The sequence below is a fragment of the Bos grunniens genome, chromosome 7 (genome assembly GCF_055505025.1).
Source record: "Bos grunniens cultivar Pamir isolate PY7600 chromosome 7, Bosgru_T2T1.0, whole genome shotgun sequence".
NCBI classification, from domain to species: domain Eukaryota; kingdom Metazoa; phylum Chordata; class Mammalia; order Artiodactyla; family Bovidae; genus Bos; species Bos grunniens.
In genome coordinates this window covers 1,444,497-1,467,549 of record NC_141171.1, presented here as the reverse complement: position 1 = coordinate 1,467,549, position 23,053 = coordinate 1,444,497, and the positions used below count along the sequence as shown (strand labels likewise).

The 23,053-nt window shown below is 40.4% G+C and overlaps 1 protein-coding gene across 5 annotated transcripts in view; it reads right to left on the bottom strand.

The window, feature by feature from the left end:
• Positions 1 to 9,405: 9,405 nt before the first annotated feature.
• RNF130 (ring finger protein 130) overlaps positions 9,406 to 23,053 on the bottom strand; it is a 142,871-nt gene continuing 129,223 nt past the window's right edge. For 3 of the 5 annotated variants that reach the window (XR_015166355.1, XM_086407869.1, XM_086407871.1), the window contains 3 exons: positions 22,796 to 23,000; positions 19,522 to 19,615; positions 9,406 to 9,595 (listed from right to left, as the gene is read on the bottom strand). Coding sequence is in view for 3 of the 5 variants with exons in the window: in XM_086407869.1 (XP_086263995.1) it covers positions 9,580 to 9,595; positions 19,522 to 19,615; positions 22,796 to 23,000 (315 nt within the window). In the remaining 2 variants the exon portion in view is untranslated. The remainder of the gene's footprint in view (positions 9,596 to 19,521; positions 19,616 to 22,795; positions 23,001 to 23,053) is intronic. The other 2 variants (XR_015166356.1, XM_086407870.1) reach the window with 1 other exon arrangement.

Below are 23,053 nucleotides of genomic sequence, written 5' to 3'. Positions count from 1 at the left end.
TAATTTTAACAGATTTACTAGATTTCTTCTGTTTTCTGAAGCCTCATTAAAGAATGGCCAAGCTGTTGCCGCCAATACAGCACACCCATCCTGGGCATCTTTTCCTCACGTGGGTTTGCCATTACCCTACCTATACTCAGGCCAAACTCAGGTTCAGCTGCTGCCCTAGCTCCTGATACTTACATCTGCTTTTAGTGTGTGTGTGTGTGTGTGTGTGTGTGAGTCGCTCAGGCATGTCTGACTCTTTGCGACCCCATGAACTGTAGCCTGCCAGGCTTCCCTGTCCATGGAATTCTCCAGGCAAGAATACTGGAGTGGACTGCCATTCCCTTCTCCAGAGGATCTTCCCGACCCAGGGATCGAACCTTGGTCTCCTGCATTGCAGGCAGATTCTTTACCGTTTGAGCTATAGGGAAGTACTACCTGTTTTTAGACTCCTCAATAAAGAAAGTATTTCCCCAAGACAATTTCAAAACTTCTCTTTGAGCAGTACTGTTGAGAGGGCATATATACACTGATAAAGCTCTGCTGTACAGAGTGAATTCTTCCTAAAGGTCTCTTTACTTATGAGGCTTCTAGAATCTTCCCCACATCACTGACTCAACAGTTTTCATCCCATTTCTTATCGGCTAGCTGTTTCTAAGCTGGTAATGTTCTAAATCGACAACTTTAGCTGCTTTCTTTAGTGACCTCATTATTTTAACTTCAGGAGCCAGGCTGCATCTAATTCACACCTTCTAAAATGCACAAACCTTTTCATACTCTCCCCATTGAAAAGCCCGCACTCCGTGCAGAGCATCACCATCTAGCTTGAGGAAGCCTCTCGCACCAATTCTGCTTGTGTCTCAAATCCAAGCCCATCACACTTTTCAGCCTTTCCTACTTTGCACACACGGGTCCAGTGGTCAGCACGCCCTGTAGTCTGCCTTCCACTTGGCAAGCTTCTCTAAGCGACAAAAACAGAAAGGGGGTTAGCCCACAGATACTGGAGCCAGACTGTCTGCTGCAACTGCATACTAACATTTTAGCTTTGGCAAGTTGTTGGATTTCTCTAAGCTTCTTTCCTCACCTGTAAAATGGGGTTAATAGTAGGATTGTTGCAAGGATTAAATAAGTTAACATATGCAAAATATTTAGAAGAGTGCCTGTCACATAGTAAGCACTACAGGTTAGCTATTGTTATTGTGTTATTACGGATTAAAGGGGGGAGGTGGTCAGCAGCTAGGAACAATGACCGGGGTTGCCAGGGTCTCATTTCTGACTTTGCCACTTAATAGGTGAGCAATCTTGGTCACTTGACCTCTATGCTGTAGTTTCTTAAAGGGAAAAATTTCTAAGAGAAAAAAGAGCTATCCTTTCTTTCATTGGGATGCTGCCAAGATGAAAATTATAACGCACCTAAACCATTCAGCATGGTATTCGGCACGTCCTGCGATCTGAACTGCTAGCTATTGTTAAGTCTTCTCCTATCTGGATTCATAGCAGAGATCTAGAATGACAGTTTCTATTTCAACTGGATTCTCTGTATGATTTGTTGCCATTAAGTTCTATTCTTAAACTGTCTTGGTAAGGAATTTAGAATAACCAAATAATTTGGTAGATAAAAAGTCAAGGAACCGTCAGGACTTTTTTTCTCAACTACTAAAAAGTTTAAAGTTACAACCCAGCTGGCCAAAGAGAAATCAGATTTAATTTCTTCAGGACTGAAGTTGTTGGGTAGGATCAAGTGAGCTACATTCCTGTTGGAGGCTCTTTGGACTAAATTCTTACCCACTTTCGGTCTATTGTAAACACTGAGGCTTCCTTGAAATAAAATACTCCTGAAAAATACTATGGGTGTGTGTATAAAAAATGAAACCACCCATGCTTCACACATTACAAGTTTGTCCAAGAACAGTTTAAAAACTCTGAAATGCCATATTTATTCCAGACTAACAGAAGCAGAAGATATTAAGAAGAGGTGGCAAGAACTGTACAAAAAAGATCTTCACAACCCAGATAATCACAATGGTGTGATCACTCACCTAGAGCCAGACATCCTGGAGTGTGAAGCCAAGTGGGCCTTAGGAAGCATCACTACAAACAAAGCTAGTGGAGGTGACGGAATTCCAGTTGAGCTATTTCAAATCGTAAAAGATGATGCTGTGAAAGTGTTGCACTCAATATGCCAGCAAATTTGGAAAACTCAGCAGTGGCCACAGGACTGGAAAAGGTCTGTTTTCATTCCAATCCCAAAGACAGGCAATGCCAAAGAATGCTCAAACTACCACACAATTGCACTCATCTCACACGTTAGTAAAGTAATGCTCAAAATTCTTCAAGCCAGGCTTCAGCAATACGTGAACTGTGAACTTCCAGATGTTCAAGCTGGATTTAGAAAAGGCAGAGGAACCAGAGATCAAATTGCCAACATCTGCTGGATCATGGAAAAAGCAAGAGAGTTCCAGAAAAACATCTATTTCTGCTTTCTTGACTATGCCAAAGCCTTTGACTGTGTGGATCACAATAAACTGTGGAAAATTCTGAAAGAGATGGGAATACCAGACCACCTGACCTGCCTCTTAAGAAACCTATATGCAGGTCAGGAAGCAAGTTAGAACTGGACATGGAACAACAGACTGGTTCCAAATAGGAAAAGGAGTACGTCAAGGCTGTACATTGTCACCCTGCTTATTTAACTTCTATGCAGAGTATATCATGAGAAATGCTAGGCTGGAAGAAGCACAAGCTGGGATCAAGATTGCCAGGATATCGATAACCTCAGATATGCAGATGACACCACTCTTATGGCAGAAAGTGAAGAGGAACTAAAAAGCCTCTTGTTGAAAGTGAAAGAGGAAAGTGAAAACTAAGATCATGGCATCTGGTCCCATTACTTCATGGGAAATAGATGGGGAAAGAGTGGAAACAGTGGCTGACTTTGTTTTTTGAGGCTCCAAAATCACTGCAGATGGTGACTGCAGCCATGAAATTTTTTAAAAGACGCTTACTCCTTGCAAGGAAAGTTATGACCAACCTAGATCGCAATTTAAAAGCAGAGATATTACTTAGCCAACAAAGGTCCATCTAGTCAAGGCTATGGTTTTTCCGGTGGTCATGTATGGATGTGAGAGTTGAACTGTGAAGAAAGTTGAGCACCGAAGAATTGATGCTTTTGAACTGTGGTGTTGGAGAAGACTCTTGAGAGTCCCTTGGACTGCAAGGAGATCCAACCAGTTCATCCTAAAGGAGATTGGTCCTGGGTGTTCACTGGAAGGACTGATGCTGAAGCTGAAACTCCAATACTTTGGCCACCTGATGTGAAGAGTTGACTCACTGGAAAAGACCGTGATGCTGGGAAAGATTGAGGGCAGGAGGAGAAGGGAACGACAAAGGATGAAATGGCTGGATGGCATCACCGACTTGATGGACATGAGTTTGAGTAAACTCCGGGAGTTGATGATGGACAGGGAGGCCTGGCGTGCTGTGATTCATGAGGTCGCAAAGAGTCGGACATGACTGAAGAGACTGAACTGAACTGAATCTCCAATCACTCAATAATTTTTAAAACAGTAAACAAAAAATTATTCAATTTCATACATTGTTTTAACCATAAAGTTGATTTCTTAGTTGATAGCACCATGCCCATGAAGCATAAGCAATTGCATTTTGATGCTAATTCTAACTCTGGTTCTAAGGAATAGATCCCATGCTTTAAAAAAGAGCACTGAGACCATGAATACTTGAGATGTAAAAACTTGATGATGTCAGTTCAATCTCAAAGCCACAATACAGCAGGTTTAAATTTCAATGGATGATGACAAATTTTCTCTAAGATTAATGGAAAGCCATATCCTAGTAATTCACTCATTTTGTTTCTTTTGTAAAAATTTTATATTAGGCCGAAATAGCACTACTTTTTTTAGTCCTACTCTCTGCTAGAACTTGAAATAATGTGAAAAGGGTGAAAGGACAGTAATAAAACAGTAACACTGGCATTAAACAGTCCTACATCTTCTGATTGTTGATGAAGGAAAATAATTCACCATAAATGGGAAATAGAGGAGAGGGAACGATTCATTTGATGTCCATTGGATAAAGGAAGGTGGGGAGAAACTATACTATTGATTTACGAAAATACTACTAAGTGAAAACAATTTTGTAGGTATTGAGGAAAATGTCTTGGTAACAGAGCCCATTCTGGAGGGTAAGGTGAAACACACTCAGCAAACACACTCTAGTATTTAGAGTTAGCTAGAAATATCAGGAGGACCACTGAACCAGTGAAGCTCAATGAACAAAAAAGATGTAATGAATAATGCGTGCAGCTTTTAAAAATCTTCTAACTCCATATGCACTTAACATCAGAGCCCTGAAACACATGAAGCAAAATTAGACACAATCAAAGGGAAAAATAAACAGTTCAACAGTAATCACTGGAGACTTTAATACCTTACTTTCAATAACTGACAGAACAACTAGATAGAAGATGGAGAAGGAAACAGAGGATTTGCATAAAACTATTTCCCAACTAGACCTAGAGCACGCACCCAGGAAGAGCAAAATACATGTTCTTCTCAAGTGTATACGCAGCATTCTCCAGGACAGACCATAGGTTATAAAACAAGCCTCAATATACTTAAAATGATTGAAATCATACAAAATACGTTATCCAACCAAAATGAAAGAAGTTAGAACTCTACAACAGAAGGAAATTTGAGAAATTACTAAATATGTGGGATTTAAACAACACAGTCCTAAATAGCCAATGGGTCAAAAGAAAAACCGTAATGGAAACTAGAAAATATTCCTAAGATGAATGATATACAAGCCAAACGTACCAAAACTTATGGATGGGTGAAACTGTGTTTCAGAGAAATTTATAGCTAAAATGTATACATTAAAAAGGAAAGATCTGAAATCAATAACATAATCTTCACTTTAAGAGAAGAAAAAATTAAGCCCAAAGTAAGCAGAAAGGAGAAAAGAATAAAGATGTGAGTGAAAATTAATAAAACAGAGTAGAAAAATAGACAAAGCAATAAAACCAAAAGTTGGTTCCTTGAAAAGATCAAAATTTACAAATCTTTATCTAGGCATAACTAGCTAAACCATGCATAAATGTTCAGTGCATATGCTTTTGACCAGGAAAAAAGAACTCGAGCTACTAAAATCAGAAATGAAAGAGGTGACATTACTATCAACATTGAAGAAATAAAAAGGATTATAAGGGAATCTTATGGACAACTTTATGCCAGGTAATCTAATTTCATCTAGATAACCTAGATGAAATGGACAAATTCCTAGAAACACAAATTACTGAAACTGAGTTACCGAGAATAGAACACCTGAATAGGCCTAAAAGAAGAGAGTATATCAGTAATGAAAAAACTTCCCACAAAGGAAAGACCACGATCAGATGGCTTTACCAGTGAATTCTACCAGTTAAGAATTAACACCAATTCTTTTCAAACACTTTCAAAAAACAAGAGAGAAGGAAACACTTTGTAATTAAGGCTAGCATCACACTGATAACAAGTCAGAGAAAGACATCACAAGAAAATTACAGACCAATATCCCTCATTGAATGTAGACACAAAAATGCTCAGCAAAATACTAGCAACTTGAATTCTGAAATTTATAAAAACATAATCCCATTACGACCAGCTGGGATTTATCTCAGGAATGTACGGTTGGTTCAACATATGAAAATCAACTAATGTAATATGCCATATTAATAAAATAAAAGACAAAAACCATACAATCATCTTAACAGGCATAGGAAAAGTAAACTTGTGTTATGTTATGATGAAACGTTAATGTTTATCAATGTTATGATAAAAAAATTCAACAAGCTAGAAGCAACAGGGAACTTTTCAACCTGATAAAAGGATGTCAACGAAAATCCCACAGCTAACATCCTCCTCAACGGTGACAGGGTGAAAGCTTTTCCCTTAAGATCAGGAACAAAACACGGATGTCTGCTTGTATCACTTCTACTCAACATTCCACTGATGAAGGCTCTAGCCAGGAGCAACTAAACAAGAAAACGAAATAACAGGCAGCCTGACTGGAAATGAAAAACTAAAACGATCTCTCTTTGCAGATACAATCTTGTACATAGAAAATTCTAAGGCATCCACTGGAAAACTATTAGCCCTAGTAACTGAGTTTAGCAAGGTTGCAAGGATAAAGGTGGCTAAGATGACTCTACCACCTGAAAATGACTTGCAAATTAAGGTAATCCCTATCAACATCCCAGGTGGTTGTTTTTTTTTTTTTTTGGCAGATATTAAAAACTGTTGTAAATTCATATGAAAATGCAAGGAAATGCAATGTTCTGAACAGCCAAAACAATCTTGGGGGAAAAAAAAAAAACAGAAAACAAGTTGGAGGACTCACACTTCCCAATTTCTAACTTACTGCAAAGTAACAATAATCAATACCACGTGATCCTGGCACAAGGACAGGCATAGGGACCAATAAAATAGAACCCAGAGTCCAGAAATAAATTCATGTATTACGCTTAACTGACTTTTGACAAGAGTGCCTCGACTCATCTGGGAAAAAAGAATAATCTCTTCAACAAATGGTACTGGGACAATAAATATCCAACATGCAAAAAAAAAAGAAGTTGGACCTCTACCTCACACCATATACATATATTAACTCAAAAAGGATGAGAGAACTAAATATAAGTGCTATAACACTCTTGGAAGTCTCTGTGACCTTGAATTAGGCAATGGTTTCTTAGATATGACTCCCAAAACACAAACCAAACAAAAAATAGACTGATTGGAGTCCCCCACAGAAACCCCCAAAACAAAAACACTTGTACTTCAAAAGATACTATCAAGAAAGTGAATAGAGAACTCACAGGAGAAAAATATCTGCAAACCATATATTTGATAAGGGCCTGTGCTTAGTCACTCAGTCATGTGCGACTCTTTGTGACCCCACGGACTGTAGCCTACCAGGCTCCTCTGTCCATGGGATTCTCCAGGCAAGAATACCAGAGTGGGCTGCCATGCCCTCCTCCAGGGTATCTATCTTCCCAACTAAGGGATTGAACCCAGGTCTCCCACATGGCAGGTGGATTCTTTACCATCTGAGCAGGGAAGCCTGATAAGGGCCTTGGATCTGGATTTTATAAAGAACTCTTAAACACAATAATAAAAAGACAAATAATTCAATTAAAAATGGGCAAAGGACTTGAATAGACATTTCTCCAAAGAAGATATTCAAGTAGCCAACAGGCACATGAGAGATGTTCAATGTCCTTAGAATTTTTCATGCGTGCGTGCTCAGTCACTTCAGCTGTCTCTGACTCTTTGAGACCCTACAGACTGTAGCCCGCTAGGCTCCTCTGTCCATGGGACTCTCCAGTATTCTTGCCAGGGAGAAAAATGCAAATCAAAGCCACAATGAGGTGCCACTTCAAACCCACTAGACATGGCAAAATTTTTTAGAAAAATGAAAATATGCACTGGTGAGGAGGCAGAGAAACAGGAGCACCTGTATATTGCTGGCAGGAAAGTGAGATTATACAGCTGCCTGGAGGTCAGTCTGGTTGTTTTTCAACAAGTTAAACCTAGAGTTAACATATACTCCAGCAATTCTACTCCTAGGGATATATCCAAGAGAATTAAAGGTACATTCACACGAAAATCTGAGTACACATATTGATAGAACCATTCATAAAAGACCAAATGTGGAAACAACCCACAACATCCATCAATGGATGGATGAACAAAATGCAGTATCTATCTACCTATCTATTCATCCACACAATGAAATGGGGCTTTTCTGGTGGCTTGATGGTAAAGAATCTGCTTGCAATGCAGGAGAGCCAGGTTCCATCCCTGTGTTGGGAAGATCCCCTGGAGAAGGAAATGGCAACCCACTCCAGTATACTTGCCTGGAGAATGCCATGGACAGAGGAGCCTGGCGGGCTATAGTCCATGGGGTCACAAAGGGTTGGACACGACTGAGCAACTAACATGTTCACACAATGGAATATTATTCAGTTACAAAAAAGAACAAAGTATTGATACATGCTGCAAATGGATGAACTTTGAAACATTATAGGAAGTGAAAGAACCCAAATACTGAACCCACATAGTGAATGATTCTATTTATACAAAATGCCTAGAACAGGCAAACCCTTAGAGACAGAGTAGATTAGTGGTTTCTGGGCTGTCAGGGGTGAAAGGGTATGAGGCTTTTTTCTGGGATGATAAAAATGTTCTGGAATTAAGACAGTTGTGATGGTTGTACAACTTTGTGACTATGCTAAAAAAACACGGAAATAGCTTACCTTTAAAAAGGTAAATTTCATGGTATGTGAATTACATCTTAATAAAAAAAAGAATCTTCAGCCCCCTACTGATGTAAGTATGACTGCTATAGTGGGTCTGTAACTAATGGGAATACTCTCAACTGAGGTATGCTGAGGTGGAAGGTTGGGAACTGACTGCTCAAAACAGCTACACATCCTGATAATCCCTTCAAGTTTATCATATTGATTCATATAACAAAGTATGTCAACAGCTTCCTTACAAATAATGCAAAAAATTACATTTACACATGTAAAATTATTCTCATCCAACTTTAGAATTTACTGTTTTTAGAAGGATACAGGACATCCCCAGTGGTCCAATGGTTAAGAATTTGCCAGCCAAAACAGGGGACACAAGTTTGACCCCGGATGCAGGAAGATTCCGCATGCTGCAGAGCAACTAAGCCGTGGGCCACAACTACTGAGCCTGAGATCTAGAGCCTGGGCTCTGCATCAGGAGAAAGCAAGCAGTGAGAAGCCCGGGGACTGCAACGCCGAGTCCCTGCTCACCACGACCAGAGCGTGCCACTGTGCAGCCACAGATGAAGCGCAGCACGCCCGCCTGCACAGAACACTGCGTAAACTAGGGAAAAAATCTCGGACAGATACAATTTATTACTAACAGCATGGATTTCGGAAAATTTTTTGTACACTCATCCTTTCATCTCATCAAGTATTTATTGAGCACTTACTATGTGCACAGCACATTACTAGGTACCAGGGCTACAGCGGGAAGAGACACAGTTGAATGTCCCTGTGGCTGTGGAGCTGACATGCTGGAGGAGGCAGATCGACCATAAACAATTAAGAAAGTATCAGAGAGTGAATGGCAATCCTGAAGAAAATAAAATGGAGTAAGTCATTTCAAGGCCCGAGGGGGCATCGCTACACAGGGTGTCCCCACACCTGGGTCCTATCTGGAAACTGCAGGAGCCAACATAAAAATATCAAAAGAAACAGCATTGCTGTTCCTCCCCTGGAGAGTATGAGCACCTTCTGTCTCTGAGACATACACAAATGAAATGGGTATGTGATCTCCCAATCAGCCTTCCAAACACAAGTGGTTGAATAATACTCGACAACACAGCTTTTTAATTTTATTATTTATTTATTTTAATACAAAGCTTTGGCATTAGCAATTTTATGAAAAAATAAAATGTACTAAAAATAAATGCTTGTGTGGCATGATTGGTAAATGATGCACAAAAATAGGTTCTTTTTTCCTTCAAGGCAATCAGTCAGAAAGCAGTGTTTTTCTTTCTTCAAAACCATTCTACCCTATGGAATAAAAGGAGAAAAAGAGAGGTCAAGAATTAGTTAAAGGGTATTTGTCAAATTTTTAAAACAGAAAGTAATTCTAACTGAATGGTGGGCTGGGTTGTCCCCAAGTATTTCCCAGAGCAGTTTGGTCAAGCCAGTAAGCCATCAGCATTTCCTGAACTCAGCAGCTTCAGATCTGCGGTTAAGTGGCTCAATCACTTAAAAGTGTGTTAGTACTTCCAAAAGGAAGGCAGGGGAAAGTACAGGTTAATAGCATTTTGTTTAAAAAATGTGGGGACAATTATAAAATTTACAACTTGTCCTGATTTGAACGCGTGTTCTAAACGCCGAAGGCCCTGAGATCTGTAGCTGCTGTCTTTAAAATACGCTCTCCCTTTATACCTCAAACAAACATGTCTTTATTTATTTTGAAATAAGATTTGAGGAGTATGGACTCCCAGGGGTGTAAGGCTTTCTTACAGGAACTCACGGATTTAATGTGCGTGTATTTTGTGTGTGTGTGTGTGTGTGTGTGTGTGTGTGTGTGTCCCCCTAAACCAGGTGCCTGAAGGTACTTGACATCTGAAGTTTCCTGCATTACCCTCAGGCTAAAGCTGTCCCTCTGTAGCCTGGCGGTGTGGGACTGCTCTGGCTTCCTCAACCCTTCTAGAGTCTGGATCATTGCTCTGGTTTCTATATACCTTATCTTCAATGCTGCTCTCTTTTCTGCCTGTTGAGTTCCAGATCCACACTCTGGATCCAAATCACTTACTCTTTGGTCATCATACAGCTCTCCAGCATTTCCTGTTTTATCTCTTCCCCATCGTCCTGACTTTCTCCTTCAGCTCCGTATTTTTACCTAACCTACCTTCTTGCTTTTGGTCTCTACCATGCCAAAGCAATTTCTCAGTCATTAGCAATTTTCTTTTTACTGAAAAGCCTTAGACATAACCTGCTGGTTACCAAAAAAACAAAAAACAAAAAAGACCCACAGTCCAAGTTCCATAGTCTGCCTACTTCCGCCATCACCTACAGTAGACACATCAAACCACACAACTCCTTGAACCTGCCGTGCTTTCCCTCACCTTTGTTTTAATGATGCCTGGCCTGGTTTCTAAGTCACTTCCTCCAGGAAGCCTTTTTGCCTCCCTCAGGGGAGGAGCGGGAGCTCCTCTGCTTCTGTGTGGTACTCATGCCATACTGCCCTGGCACAGATACAGCACTGGGTACAGAGAGCGCTGCAGCCTGTCACCCCAGGGCTCCTGCAGGGCAGGCCTGGTGCCTCAAGCTGGAAGATGGTGCCTCACGAATGGAAGGAAGGCTTAGGGTTAGGGTCATTCACAGTAACTGTGAATGAGGCTCTACACTTGTTTATTACAGTTTATATTTAATATGACACGTTGTTTTTTATATTATTTCCTCAGTAGGCATAGGGACTTTTAATGGGTGAGTCAAGATTTTTAAACTTATTTTTTTTGCTGCCTTTCTAAGTAATTATGGGGCTTCCCTGGTGGTTCAGACAGTAAGGAATCTACCTGCAATGCGGGAGACCCAGGTTCATTCCCGGGTTGGGAAGATACCCTGGAGAAGGGAATGGCACCTCACTCCAGTATGCTTGTCTGGAGAATTCCATGGACAGAGGAGTCGGGTGGGCTACAGTCCATGGAGTTGCAAAGAGTTGGACACGACTGAATGACTAACACATGTAAGTATTTAAAAAAAACCCGACGAAGCCAAACATTAAAGGCACTTCTGAAAAATAAAAAGACCGACAAAGACAGAAACCCAATCAAAGGTTCTGCTGCTTTAATCTTCTTTTTTGTCACTGAGTTTTTAGAAAACCAAATTAATCTTTTTCAACCATATTATTTGGAACCCTTAAATGGCCCTCTGGAGTAGTCAAAGAAAAGAAGTATAAAGACTTGGAACCAGAAGTACTGGGCTGGAATCCCAGGCCCTTCCTCCCATGGCATTTCTTGGAGGTCACTCAGCCCCCCTGGGCCTCAGGTTACTTCTTTGTGTTCGTATCTCGGGCTTACTGTGGCTAAAAGGAGAACTAAATGCTCAAAGAAAGAAGAGTATTCATGGTGAGGCTGGGGACAAGTATTTGCTGACACTCCTACAAAAAAAGCTGTCTCAGGAAAATAAACAATCAGATATGTGTGCCAGTGTGAGCAAGTTATTAGGTTGAGGACTTCCCAGATGGCCCAGTGGTTAAAAGTCTGCCTGCTCAGAATGTAAAGGGAACCCACAACCCTGGCATCAAAGGAATGTGCTGTTGTTGTGTAGTCACTATGTCGTGTCCAACTCCTCGCAACCCCATGGACTGCAGCACACCAGGCTTCCCTGTCCTTCACTATCTCCCAGAGTTTGCTCAAACTCATGTCTGCTGAGTCGGTGATGCCATCCAACCATCTCATCCTCTGTTGTCCCCTTCTCCTCCTGCCCTCAGTCTTTCCCAGCAACAGGGTCTTTTCCAATGTAAAAAAATGTAGATCTCAGGTGATGCTGGGAAGAGCAAAATAAAAGAATTAAAAAAGAAGAAAAGAATCTGCCTGCCAATGCAGGGGACACGGGTTTGATCCCCAGGCTGGGAAGATTCCACGCGTAACTAAGTCCACGCACCTCAACTGCTGAGCCTGTGCTCTAGAGCCTGGGAGCCACAACTACTGAAGCCTGGGCCCTAAAGCCTGTGCTCTGCAACAAGAAAAGCCGCTGCAAGAAGTAGCCTGTGTACCACAGTCAGAGAGTAGCCCCTGCTTGCTGCGACTAGAGAAAGCCTGCACACAGTAACCAAGACCTAGCACAGTCAAATAAAAAAGAGGTTATTAGATTGAAAACTAAAAATTCAAAATTCTTCAGCTTAGTGTTTCTCAAATTGCAGGCGGCAACCTATTAATGGATCATAAAATCAATGCAGGAGTTCATGACCCATATTAACAACAAGAAACCACAGAGAAGAAAAGATCTGTGTGTAGTAAGGAAAACTGTGGAACTTCTGTTTCAGTCATACATGTGGGAGTACTGGGTCACAATAGAAAATGTATTTCTTACAGTAGGAGATGATTTTAAAAAGTTTTAAAAACACTGCTTGACCCTGAAGATTCGATAAGGGGTAGCCAGCTGAGACCGTTGTTTTGATCTCTCCCAGGAAGGGATCATTTAGGACAGACAATTCAAGAGGAACTCTGAGAACTAGAAGGAGTCTTAGAACTTCTGTCTGACTCAAACTGCAGCTGCTGCTAAGCCGCTTCAGTCGTGTCCGACCCCATAGACGGCAGCCCACCAGGCTCTGCCGTCCCTGGGATTCGCCAGGCAAAAACACTGGAGTGGGTTGCCATTTCCTTCTTCAATGCATGAAAGTGAAAAGTGAAAGTGAAGTCGCTCAGTCGTGCCCGACTCTTTGCGACCCCATGGACTGCAGCCCACCAGGCTCCTCCGTCCGTGGGATTTTCCAGGCAAGAGTACTGGAGTGCCACTGTCTTTGCCAATCTGACTCAAGATCTGCCTCCATACAGCTCCTGCCTTATAGTTTCCGTCTGAATAAGCAACTCCTGGCAAGCTCATTAGCTTTTAAGACAGCTCATTTTCATGGAGGGAAAATTCTTACTGGCAGGAAGTTCTTCCTTACATTAAATGGAAACCTACCTCCCTGTAGATGCCTCCAGAGCTACATAGGAAGTATTACCCTCTGTAGGCACTGGTTAGTCACCTTGGGACTACTACAAGTATTAACTGGGGGCAATGTGGGTAATAACGGAGTCCCACAAAGGAGTAAGGTCTTGGTAGGCGCACAATCAACAGTAGCTGTTCTCACCTTTGAAAGTCCCGCAAATACTTGAGAACACCTCTTACTTCACCTCAGTCTCCTCTTTTCTAAGGTAAATATCCCCAAAGTATGAAATGATTAAGTTTTCAGATACTTTTATATTGAAATATGTCAATGTTCCTCTTAAAAAAGCTTGAGCAAAACAATTCAGAAATACTGAAATACTCTTAGTAGAGAGTAAAACAGAAACATCAATTCCTTTGACCTAGCCTATATATTTCTACCACAACAACTCAGGAGGATCGCTCAAAAAGAACACTGAAGCCCAATGGACTTGCTGCAGAGCTAGGACTTCTTGGTCTTCAATTATGCTACAGGATTTCAAATTTGCTCCCATTCTTTCAACAAGTCAAGCACATCAGATTCATTTCCTCCCGCTGAGACTGTCTGAATCTTAAATGCTAGTCTACACCCCTCTGCAAATCTCAGAACATGATTTCTATGCATCAGAATCCAGGAACTAAGAAAGGGCTGTAGAGAATACCTAGCTGAACTGCCCAGTCAACTCAAAATCTCTCCTACATCACCCACATCTTATAACTTATTCCTCAAATAAAAACATTTCAAATAAATATTTACTTATGTTGAGGGAAAAATAGATTTATGTAAACGTAAGCTGGTAAACGTTGAGATTTAACAAGGTTTACTTAAATAATAAAACATAGCAGAAAACATACTTTGGGAATTGAAGTTCAATATAACTTGTTCAGTTGCTCACTTGTGTCTGACTTCTGTGACGCATGGCCTGCAGCACAGCAGGCTTCCCTGTCCTTCACTATCTCCCGAAGCTTGCTCAAACCCATGTCCATTGAGCTGATGATGCCATCCAACCATCTCATCCTGTCCCCTCCTTCTCCCCCTGTCCTCAGTCTTTCCTAGCATCAGGATCTTTTCCAATGAATTTGCTCTTCGTATCAGGTGACCAAAGTATTCGAGCTTTAGCTTCAGCATCAGTCCTTCCAATAAAGAGTCAGGGTTGATTTCCTTTAGGATTGACTGTTTGGATCTCCTTGCAGTCCAAGGAAGTCTGAAGAGTCTTCTCCAGCATCACAGTTCAAAAGCCATCAATTCTTCGGTGCTCAACCTTCATGGTCCAACTCTCATATCTGTACATAACTACTGGAAAAACCATAGCTTTGACTATATGGGAACTTTGTTGGCAAAGTGATGTATGTTTTTTAATATGCTGTCTAGGTTTGTCATAGCTTTCCTTCCAAGTAGCAAGCATTTTTTAATTTCACGGCTGCAGTCACTGTCTCCAGTGATTTTGGAGCCAAAGAAAATGAAATCTGTCACTGTTTCTAATTTTTCCCTATCTATTTGCCATGAAGCGATGGGACCAGACATCATAGTCTTAGTTTTTGAATGCTGAGTTTTAAGCTAGTTTTTTCCCTCTCCTCTTTCACCTTCATCAAGAGGCTCTTTAGTTCCTCTTTGCTTTCTGCCATTAGAGTGGTTATCATCTGCATATCTGAGGCTGTTGACACTTCTCCCAGAAATCTTGATTCCAGCTTGTGATTCATCCAGCCCAGCATTTCCCATGATGTGTACTCTGCATAGAAGTCAAAGAAGCAAGGTGACAATATACAGCCTTCACGTACTCCTTTCCCAATTTGAACCAGTTCATCATTTCATGTCTGGTTCTAACTGTTGCTTCTTGACCTGCATACAGGTTTCTCAGGAAGCAGGTAAAGTGGTCTGGTATTCCCATCCCTTTAAGAATTTTCCACTGTTTGTTGTGATCCACATAGTCAAAAGGCTTTCGTGTAGTCAACGAAGCATAAGTTTTTCTGGAATTCCCTTGCTTTTTCTATGATCCAATGGATGTTGGCAATTTGATCTCTGGTTCCTTTGCCTTTTCTAAATCCAACTTGTACATCTTCAAGTTCTCGGTTCATGTACTGTTGAAGTCTATCTTGAAGGATTTTGAGCTTGCTAGCATGTGAAATTGGAGAAGGCAATGGCACCCCACTCCAGTACTCTTGCCTGGAAAATCCCATGGATGGAGGAGCCTGGTAGGCTGCAGTCCATGGGGTCGCTGAGAGTCGGACACAACTAAGCGACTTCACTTTCACTTTTCACTTTTCACTTTCATGCATTGGAGAAGGAAATGGCAACGCACTCCAGTGTTCTTGCCTGGAGAATCCCAGGGACGGCGGAGCCTGGTGGGCTGCTGTCTATGGGGTCGCACAGGGTCGGACACGACTGAAGTGACTTAGCAGCAGCAGCAGCAGCATGTGAAATGAGTGCAATTGTGCAGTAGTCTGAACATTTTTTGGCATTGCCTTTCTTTGAGATTGGAATGAAAACTGACCCTTTCCAGTCCTGCGGCTACAGCTGAGTTTTCCAAATTTTTCCAAATTTGCTAGCATATTGAGTGTAGCACTTTAATAGCATCATCTTTTAGGATCTGAAGTAGCACAGCTGCAATTCCAATACCTCCAACTAGCTTTGTTTTTAGTGATGCTTCCTAAGGCCACTCGACTTCATACTCCACGATGTCTGGCTCTAGGTGAGTGATCACACCACCATGGCTATCTGGGTCACGAAGACCTTTTTTGTATAGCTCTTCTGTATATTCCTGCCACTTTGTCTTAGTATCTTCTGCTTCTGTTAGGTTTATATCGTTTCTGTTCTGTACTGTGTTCATCTCTGCATGAAATATTCCTTTGGCATCTCTAATTTTCTTGAAGTGATCTCTAGTCTTTCCCATTCTATTGCTTTCCTCTGTTTCTTTGCATTGTTCACTTAAGATACCTTTATTATTTCTTCCTGCTCTTCTTTGGAACTCTGCATTCAAACGGGTATATCTTTCCTTTTCTCCCTTGCCTTTCACTCCTCTTCTTTTCTCAGCTATTTGTAAGGCCTCCTCAGAGCCTTACTCAGGCACAACAAATGTCTGGGAAGCTAATATATAAAAATACATTTACCATGCATTTATTTACTTCTTTGACTACTATCCTGTTTATATTTGTCAAGTTTCAGAATTCACTAGATCTGCTTATAGCATTAAAAAAGTAAAGCACAATTAGTCATGATCGAGTACTTATATAGTATTTCATCACAATAGAAGGTGGTGCTCCCAGATACATGGACTTTTGATTAACTTGAGTTAAGTCACTATCGTCAAGCCTTGGGTGAACTTGCAGAGTGTGGTAAGGGAGGCAGAGTGCTTTCAACCCCAGGTGAGCAGCAGTCCATGACCCATGGAGGCCTGGGCCTGCCTGGGTTCCACAGCTCTGCTTTTGTATCTGGCCACAGATCTTGCTCACTGCTTGATCTTGCTCACAGGGTCTCCCCAGTGGCTAGACTGGGTCAGTCTTACTGACATCACAGTACACAAGTTCAGTGTAACACTGTTAGAAGAGCAAACTATAATAGTAGGTAGATGGTATAAGGTGGAATTTACTAGTAATATCCAGACAAATCATTAACATGTGAAAAGACAGAATCTACTCATATAGAAGACCATCTTAGAAATGGAGGAGGGTACCCAAAAAACTGAAACAGAGCAATTAAATTGAAAAGGCAATCTCATTTTGACTGCAATTTTTTGGTAAAAGTGAAACGGGAAATAAGAGAGATTTCAAAGAATTAATGAAGAATAATTATAATTTATTTGCTAAAATAAACTTTTCAGAATTAAAATCACATAGGAATTTTTCATCAATATTCTTAGAAGGAGACATTGAATAAGAGTGGGTATTTATTTATTTATTTTTGGCTGCACTGAATGGCTTGTAGATCTTAGTTTCCAGACAAGGGATAGAACCCAGGCCCCCAACAGTCGAAGTGTGGAGTCCTAACCACTGGACTGCTGGGGAATTTCCAACCATTATCTTTTTTTCCAATCCCCTAGAATTAAAATGGACTTAAAAAAATTAAGTACTGTTACAAAAAGTTAACACAGAAAAGCATATAGGAGAGAAAAACATCATCCAAAATTTTACTAAATTCAGAAAATCACCATTAATAATTTGGTCACCATCCTTTTATCCATCCATATGTGTGTACACACACACACACACACATACACACACACACTCTCTCTCTCTCAACTTCTCTAAATGGAATTATGGAAATTGTCATTCAGAGTGGTTTTGACTAAGACATAGAAATAATAGTCAAATGAATAACTGTACTAACAACCCTCTACGAAGGCTGATGGGAGAAGGGATGGACTAAGACATGGGTCTAAGATCTATGACTCAGATTCTGAGTCATGCATGCGTTTATGAATGGAACTCTAACTTAAAACAGGTTGTCTATTGAGCATTCTCTAAAATATCTAAAACATGAACTGAGCACCTGGCCAATTCTGAGTGGCAGCAAGGTGACTATTAAATTACTTAACAATTCCCTAAAAGTACCCAGTGTGCAGCTACTTGCTTGGTTTTTGCTCATTTGAGAAATTTTAAGAAGTGGGCTTACATTATCATCTTGTCTGATGGGTTGGTATGGGAGTAAGCAAAAGAGGTGACTTCAGGAGAAATAAATATTTCCCTCCAAACTGAGGGTTGATTACAGGCACTCGTGAGCTCTTATGATTCTATTTCATGGAAGAAAATTAAATTCATTTGCCAAGTGATAAAGACAGATGGCCATCTTCTTCATACAACTTTGAAAGAATCTCAGAGGAATTGTTTTGGCTAACATTTATTGAGCACTTATTATGTACGAGGCACTGTGCTAAGCACTTTATATGCTGATACTTACAACAATCCTATGATGTACTCCTACCATTATTCTTGTTTTATGGATGACTAAAATGAACTTCAGATAAATATTATATAGGTCTCACAAGAAAAATATGGAGGAGCAGGTAGTCATATCCAGGTATGTGTGACTCTAGAGTCTGAGCTATTAACACTGTGCTATGTTGAAGTAAAACTGCATCAGGTGGGCCCAAGAGAAGCAGCCAGCTGGTGACCTACTGGATGAGGTTGAGACTACTCATCTGAAGACTGCCAAGTGACCATGACATCCTCTCAATATGTAATACGTCAAGGATGCCAAAGGGTACTTCTTTTAAGTATTTAGCCAAAAGATCAGGTTAGAAGTAATAATATCACGTCATTGGAAACGGAAGTGTCTTGCCCATTGTTTCTACAGTTGGACTATGAGCATTTAATTAAATCAATTACATGAGCGTGGTTGGTTGTTACTAATCAACTAAAGTGCCAGGACATAACAGAATACAGAAAGCACAGGAACTCCACCAATTCAAGTTCAAATTTCAGCAGTGTTCCAGGGATGCTTTCATCTTGAATAAGTTTTCATGAATATTGCTTAAAAGAAAGGACTGAATAATATCCTAATGTAAATGCCCCAAGTTTAACGCAAAACAAATAAAGCTGCCCCCATGGAAACAAGCTACCCCCATGGAAAGCTACTTTTGGAAAACCACTGGATCAAACTGGACCTCAACAGTTATCCAGACCAAATTTTCCATCCAACAGCTCTGACAAGTAAAACTCAGCTTCTGCCTGCATTCCTGGTCCAGGGCACTCCCTACCCCCACAGCAAACCATCTCACTGGTTCTTCCTTTTACCAAGGTGAAATTTTGCCTATCTGTAACCTGGTCTTCATTTTGTCCTATGAAAATACAGTCTATGCTTATTTATTTTTTTTCCTGATCGTCTTTCTAATATTTAGAAGTCATAGATCTTTCTGATTGCTTCTTTCTTGCAGGTTAAACGTCCATGTTCCTGTAACCATAGGTCAGCGTGCCAGTTCTCCACTGAAAGCTAAGTATATAAAACTCCAGGTAAAGTTTGATGCGCACGCGGGGCTCGTCCCCCACGGCTAATCCCATCAATGATCAGGACGTGGGGATTCTCTACATACTACAACTGTACTGCTTTTCTTGGCATTTGTTCCATTGTTGATTTATTCTAACCTTGTGGCTAATGAAAGCCCCGAAATCTTTTCTAAAGTGAACAAAGTGAACTCCCAATCAGTGTTACTGTTTGTGAAATAAACTGTTTTGTTAGGTATGATCCCATCAGTATCAGTATGAAATTGGTGGAAGCCAATTCTCATGATCTTTACGAAAATGACATATTTTCTGGGATCATTTGGCACATGCAATCCAAAAAACAATTTGTTACTTACTCATTAGCATTCAAGCTAGCTGTGGCTCTGATGATCATGTAGCAGAGTGTGAGGGCACTGAGGAGGCCAAAACTGGCAATAATAAACCATTCTTCTGTTGACAAAGGAAAGGGAGGAAATCACTCTGGGGAGAAGACTTAAGTCAAATCGATGTCAACATTTCCCTCAAATGCAACGAAGCAGACGTCAACGAAGGTGTAAGCCAAGACTGGCACAAGGAAATGAAGCAGGAGGAGGTTTGCCAGAGAGATACTAAGTGCAGAAGGTTAGTGGAAGTAGTGGTGAAAGCTGCAAGGGAGAAAGGAAAGCATGGCCCAAACATTTCTTCCAGTTAAGGTCCTGAGGTCTGTGAGAGGTGTGGCCACCAAAATGTGTGCAGAAAAAAGATGTATATAAAATGGCACACGGACACATTTTTAAAATTGTTAATTTAAATGACAGTAAAGTGGACCAGCCATACTTATAACCTCTTTTTCTTCATCTGTCACTTCTGCATGCTTGTGTCATTCATTCCTAAAGAAAGGCTTAGAAAGATGGAGCAGTGGTCCCCAAAGGTCTCGTGGGTACTCCAAGCAGTTCGCAGGCTGGCCTCCATGGCATTCTCATCTATATTCTTTTTGTCTATGAGTGGGTTTACTTAAGAGTCTTTTTTGAAAAAGGACATCTTATTGGTGTCTCCTGCAAAGAAGAAGACTACCCTTCACGACTCCACCACTAAGAAGCAGCACTGGCTGTTAAGGCTTTATTAAGCAGAAGTAGAAAGGGAAGCTTATTCACAAGAGACTTGGCCCATCAAAGAGATGAAAACCTCTGGTACACAGAACTCTAAAAGTTTTTTTATCTAGTCCCTTTCTAGATCTAGGAAATCAGTTAATATTTTCTCTTGACTTTTCAAACTCTGTATCATCAGGGTAATATTTCAAAAACAGTATTTACTGAGAACCATAAAAACAACCTGAGAATCAATCTGACTTCCTAAAAAGTTTTAACTATATTTCCTAAAGTATACACAAACTAGGACTATTTAACAAAGTTTTACACAGTAAAATTCCCTATACACTTGCAATAATGCAGAGAGAAGAAATTTATACTTGGAATGCCAAACGTTTACATGTGAAAGCTATGTGTAACATGGGTGTTTCTAATCTGCTTCCCATGGATCTTACAGCTATGCAACACTGTGTGTGCCCACTAATTCTTCTAGAAAAAGGCTATTATACTTTCATCGAATTTTAAAGCTGGTGATCTTCAAAAGGTTAAGAAGAACTGTTCTTCAGGATTCCAGAATGCTGAGTTGTTCTACAAGCATTTCTCTGCCCATCTTGGTTTACATTATTAAAATGCACAGCAAGCTCTTTCTTTTTAGATAACAGTGCAGCCACTGCTTCTTGGAATACAAATTCTTCATCAACAGAGTGAATTTATAAGGTTTTTCTTTAAGTCAAAATAACAAACATTCAAGAACCCATGCAAAAATCCACCATTTTTAACCCCATATATTTTAAATTAGAAAAAATAAATGTTGGTCATCAATTTCAAGAAGCTTAATATAGCATTCTTTATTTTTTTCTTCTTAAGACTTTTTTATGCATGATAAGCCCACTAACTTCAATTACATCTATGTTTCCAATTTTGAATATAGCATCCAGACATGCATGGCATTTCAGTTATAAAAATTAGTAACCAAAAAGAAGTAAACACCGTCACAATAACACCCGATGGGCCCAGAGGCACGTTAGCACCAACCCGCTGCAGGCAGGATCTCATCAGCTCTGTCCTCCCCAGTGTGTGTTTAGCACGGTGCCTTGCGGACAGTGGCTGCTGGCTGAGCGCACTGTAGTTACTACGGCACTACAGAGCTTTGAGCTTAAAGGAGAAGCAGCTTTGGTCTAATTTAACCACATGAATTTCATTTTAACATGTACAAATTTGCTAAAGGTGATTAATTTGACACATGAAGTAATATTTTTATCATCAAAATGTAAGATTTTGAGAGGATATTTCTGTATAAAATATAATGCAATAATTACTTAATGTAGTAGTAGGTGCTCAATAAATGTTGATCAATGAAAGACCTACCAATAATTCATTAATAAACAGGCAACCTTTGTCTCCTTTATTACTATTACATCATTTTAAAAAAATCTAGCCCATAAAACCTAAATGTCAAAGCAGGAAAACATGAAATGCTGTTAAAACAAACCACTGGGAAATGGTAAGAAATTAGCCAAAATGTATCAAAGAATAGTTTTACTGATTCTATAACTTAACGACCTCTCCTTGAGTTTAAACAAATGAGAATAAAACCTGCAAAATCATTTTCTAACAATTTCTGGTTGGCTAAAAACATGTATAAATCAACTGAATAGACCACCCAAGTCTTACTACTTAAGGGGAAAGTCTTTTTGTAATAGTTTTATCCATTTTACTGACTCCCAGAAGTTGAGAGGAGTCCCATTAGGGTTAGGGCTTGAAGCTATAGGCAAGCACAGCATATACTGAAAAAGGCAGCACCAGAGTGGTGATGAGGAAGATGGGGTGAAAGGTTGTTAGAAGAGAATAACACAAAGAATGGATTGAAAACAGCTGGCTTGTTACCGGGTGAATGTCCACTCACACGCCTGCCAGCCCACTCATACTTTGGAAAGGCCATCAAAGCATTCAGAGCATTTTTTTTTTTCTTGTCAACATTTCAACAATCATGACATTCATAACTAGCCCAGAACATTTTTTAAAAGTAGAGTATCTTATGGCTTTTCTCACACCTCTTGTACAATTAAAGAAAGATGCCAAATGTCATAAAAGTATAAAATACAGTGAGCAGCAACTGGCTATCTCAACTGTTCTTAAAGTTGTGAGTTTTAGGTTCAAATTCTGGATGAGTGTTTTACTAAGTTTCTGCAGCACAGGAACTAGAGACCATTGGGGCTCACAGTTACACAGCACACCTGTGACACTGCGGACGTCCCACCTCACATCCCTGCGTGCAACACCACCACTTCAAAACAGGCTGATAACGCAGCTATTAAGATAGACCTCTGATCAACTGCTCATCAAATGGCAACTATAATCATTACTCAAATAAAAATACACAAGTTTCTTACTAGAAAGGAAGTTTCATGATTACAAATATCTGTTTTAACAAAAGCACCCATGACTTTCTCAGTTACAGACTTAAGTCACTGGCCCCGGTGGCCGATCGCCTCAACTCTTCACCACATGTCAAATATCAGCAGCAAGCCAGTCCCACGCCCTGGGCACAGGGCCCACTTACTTGTTACTGCGATGTTGATCTCTCCTGTTCGAGGAGTGAGCTCGCCATCCTGAGGAAGAGGCGAGATCCCCGAAGTGCGAAGTGGCTCAAGGCCAAGGGAGTTGTCGCTGGCGAGCTCACCTAGGGCCGATCTTCGGTTAACCGCTTGGGTTCTGGTGAGCCTTTCCATATCAAATGCTACATTATCAGTACACGGTAAATTTGGCTGCAAAATATTTCCAGGTTAAAAGTGCTTGTAAGATTAACAGATCCTTTTAT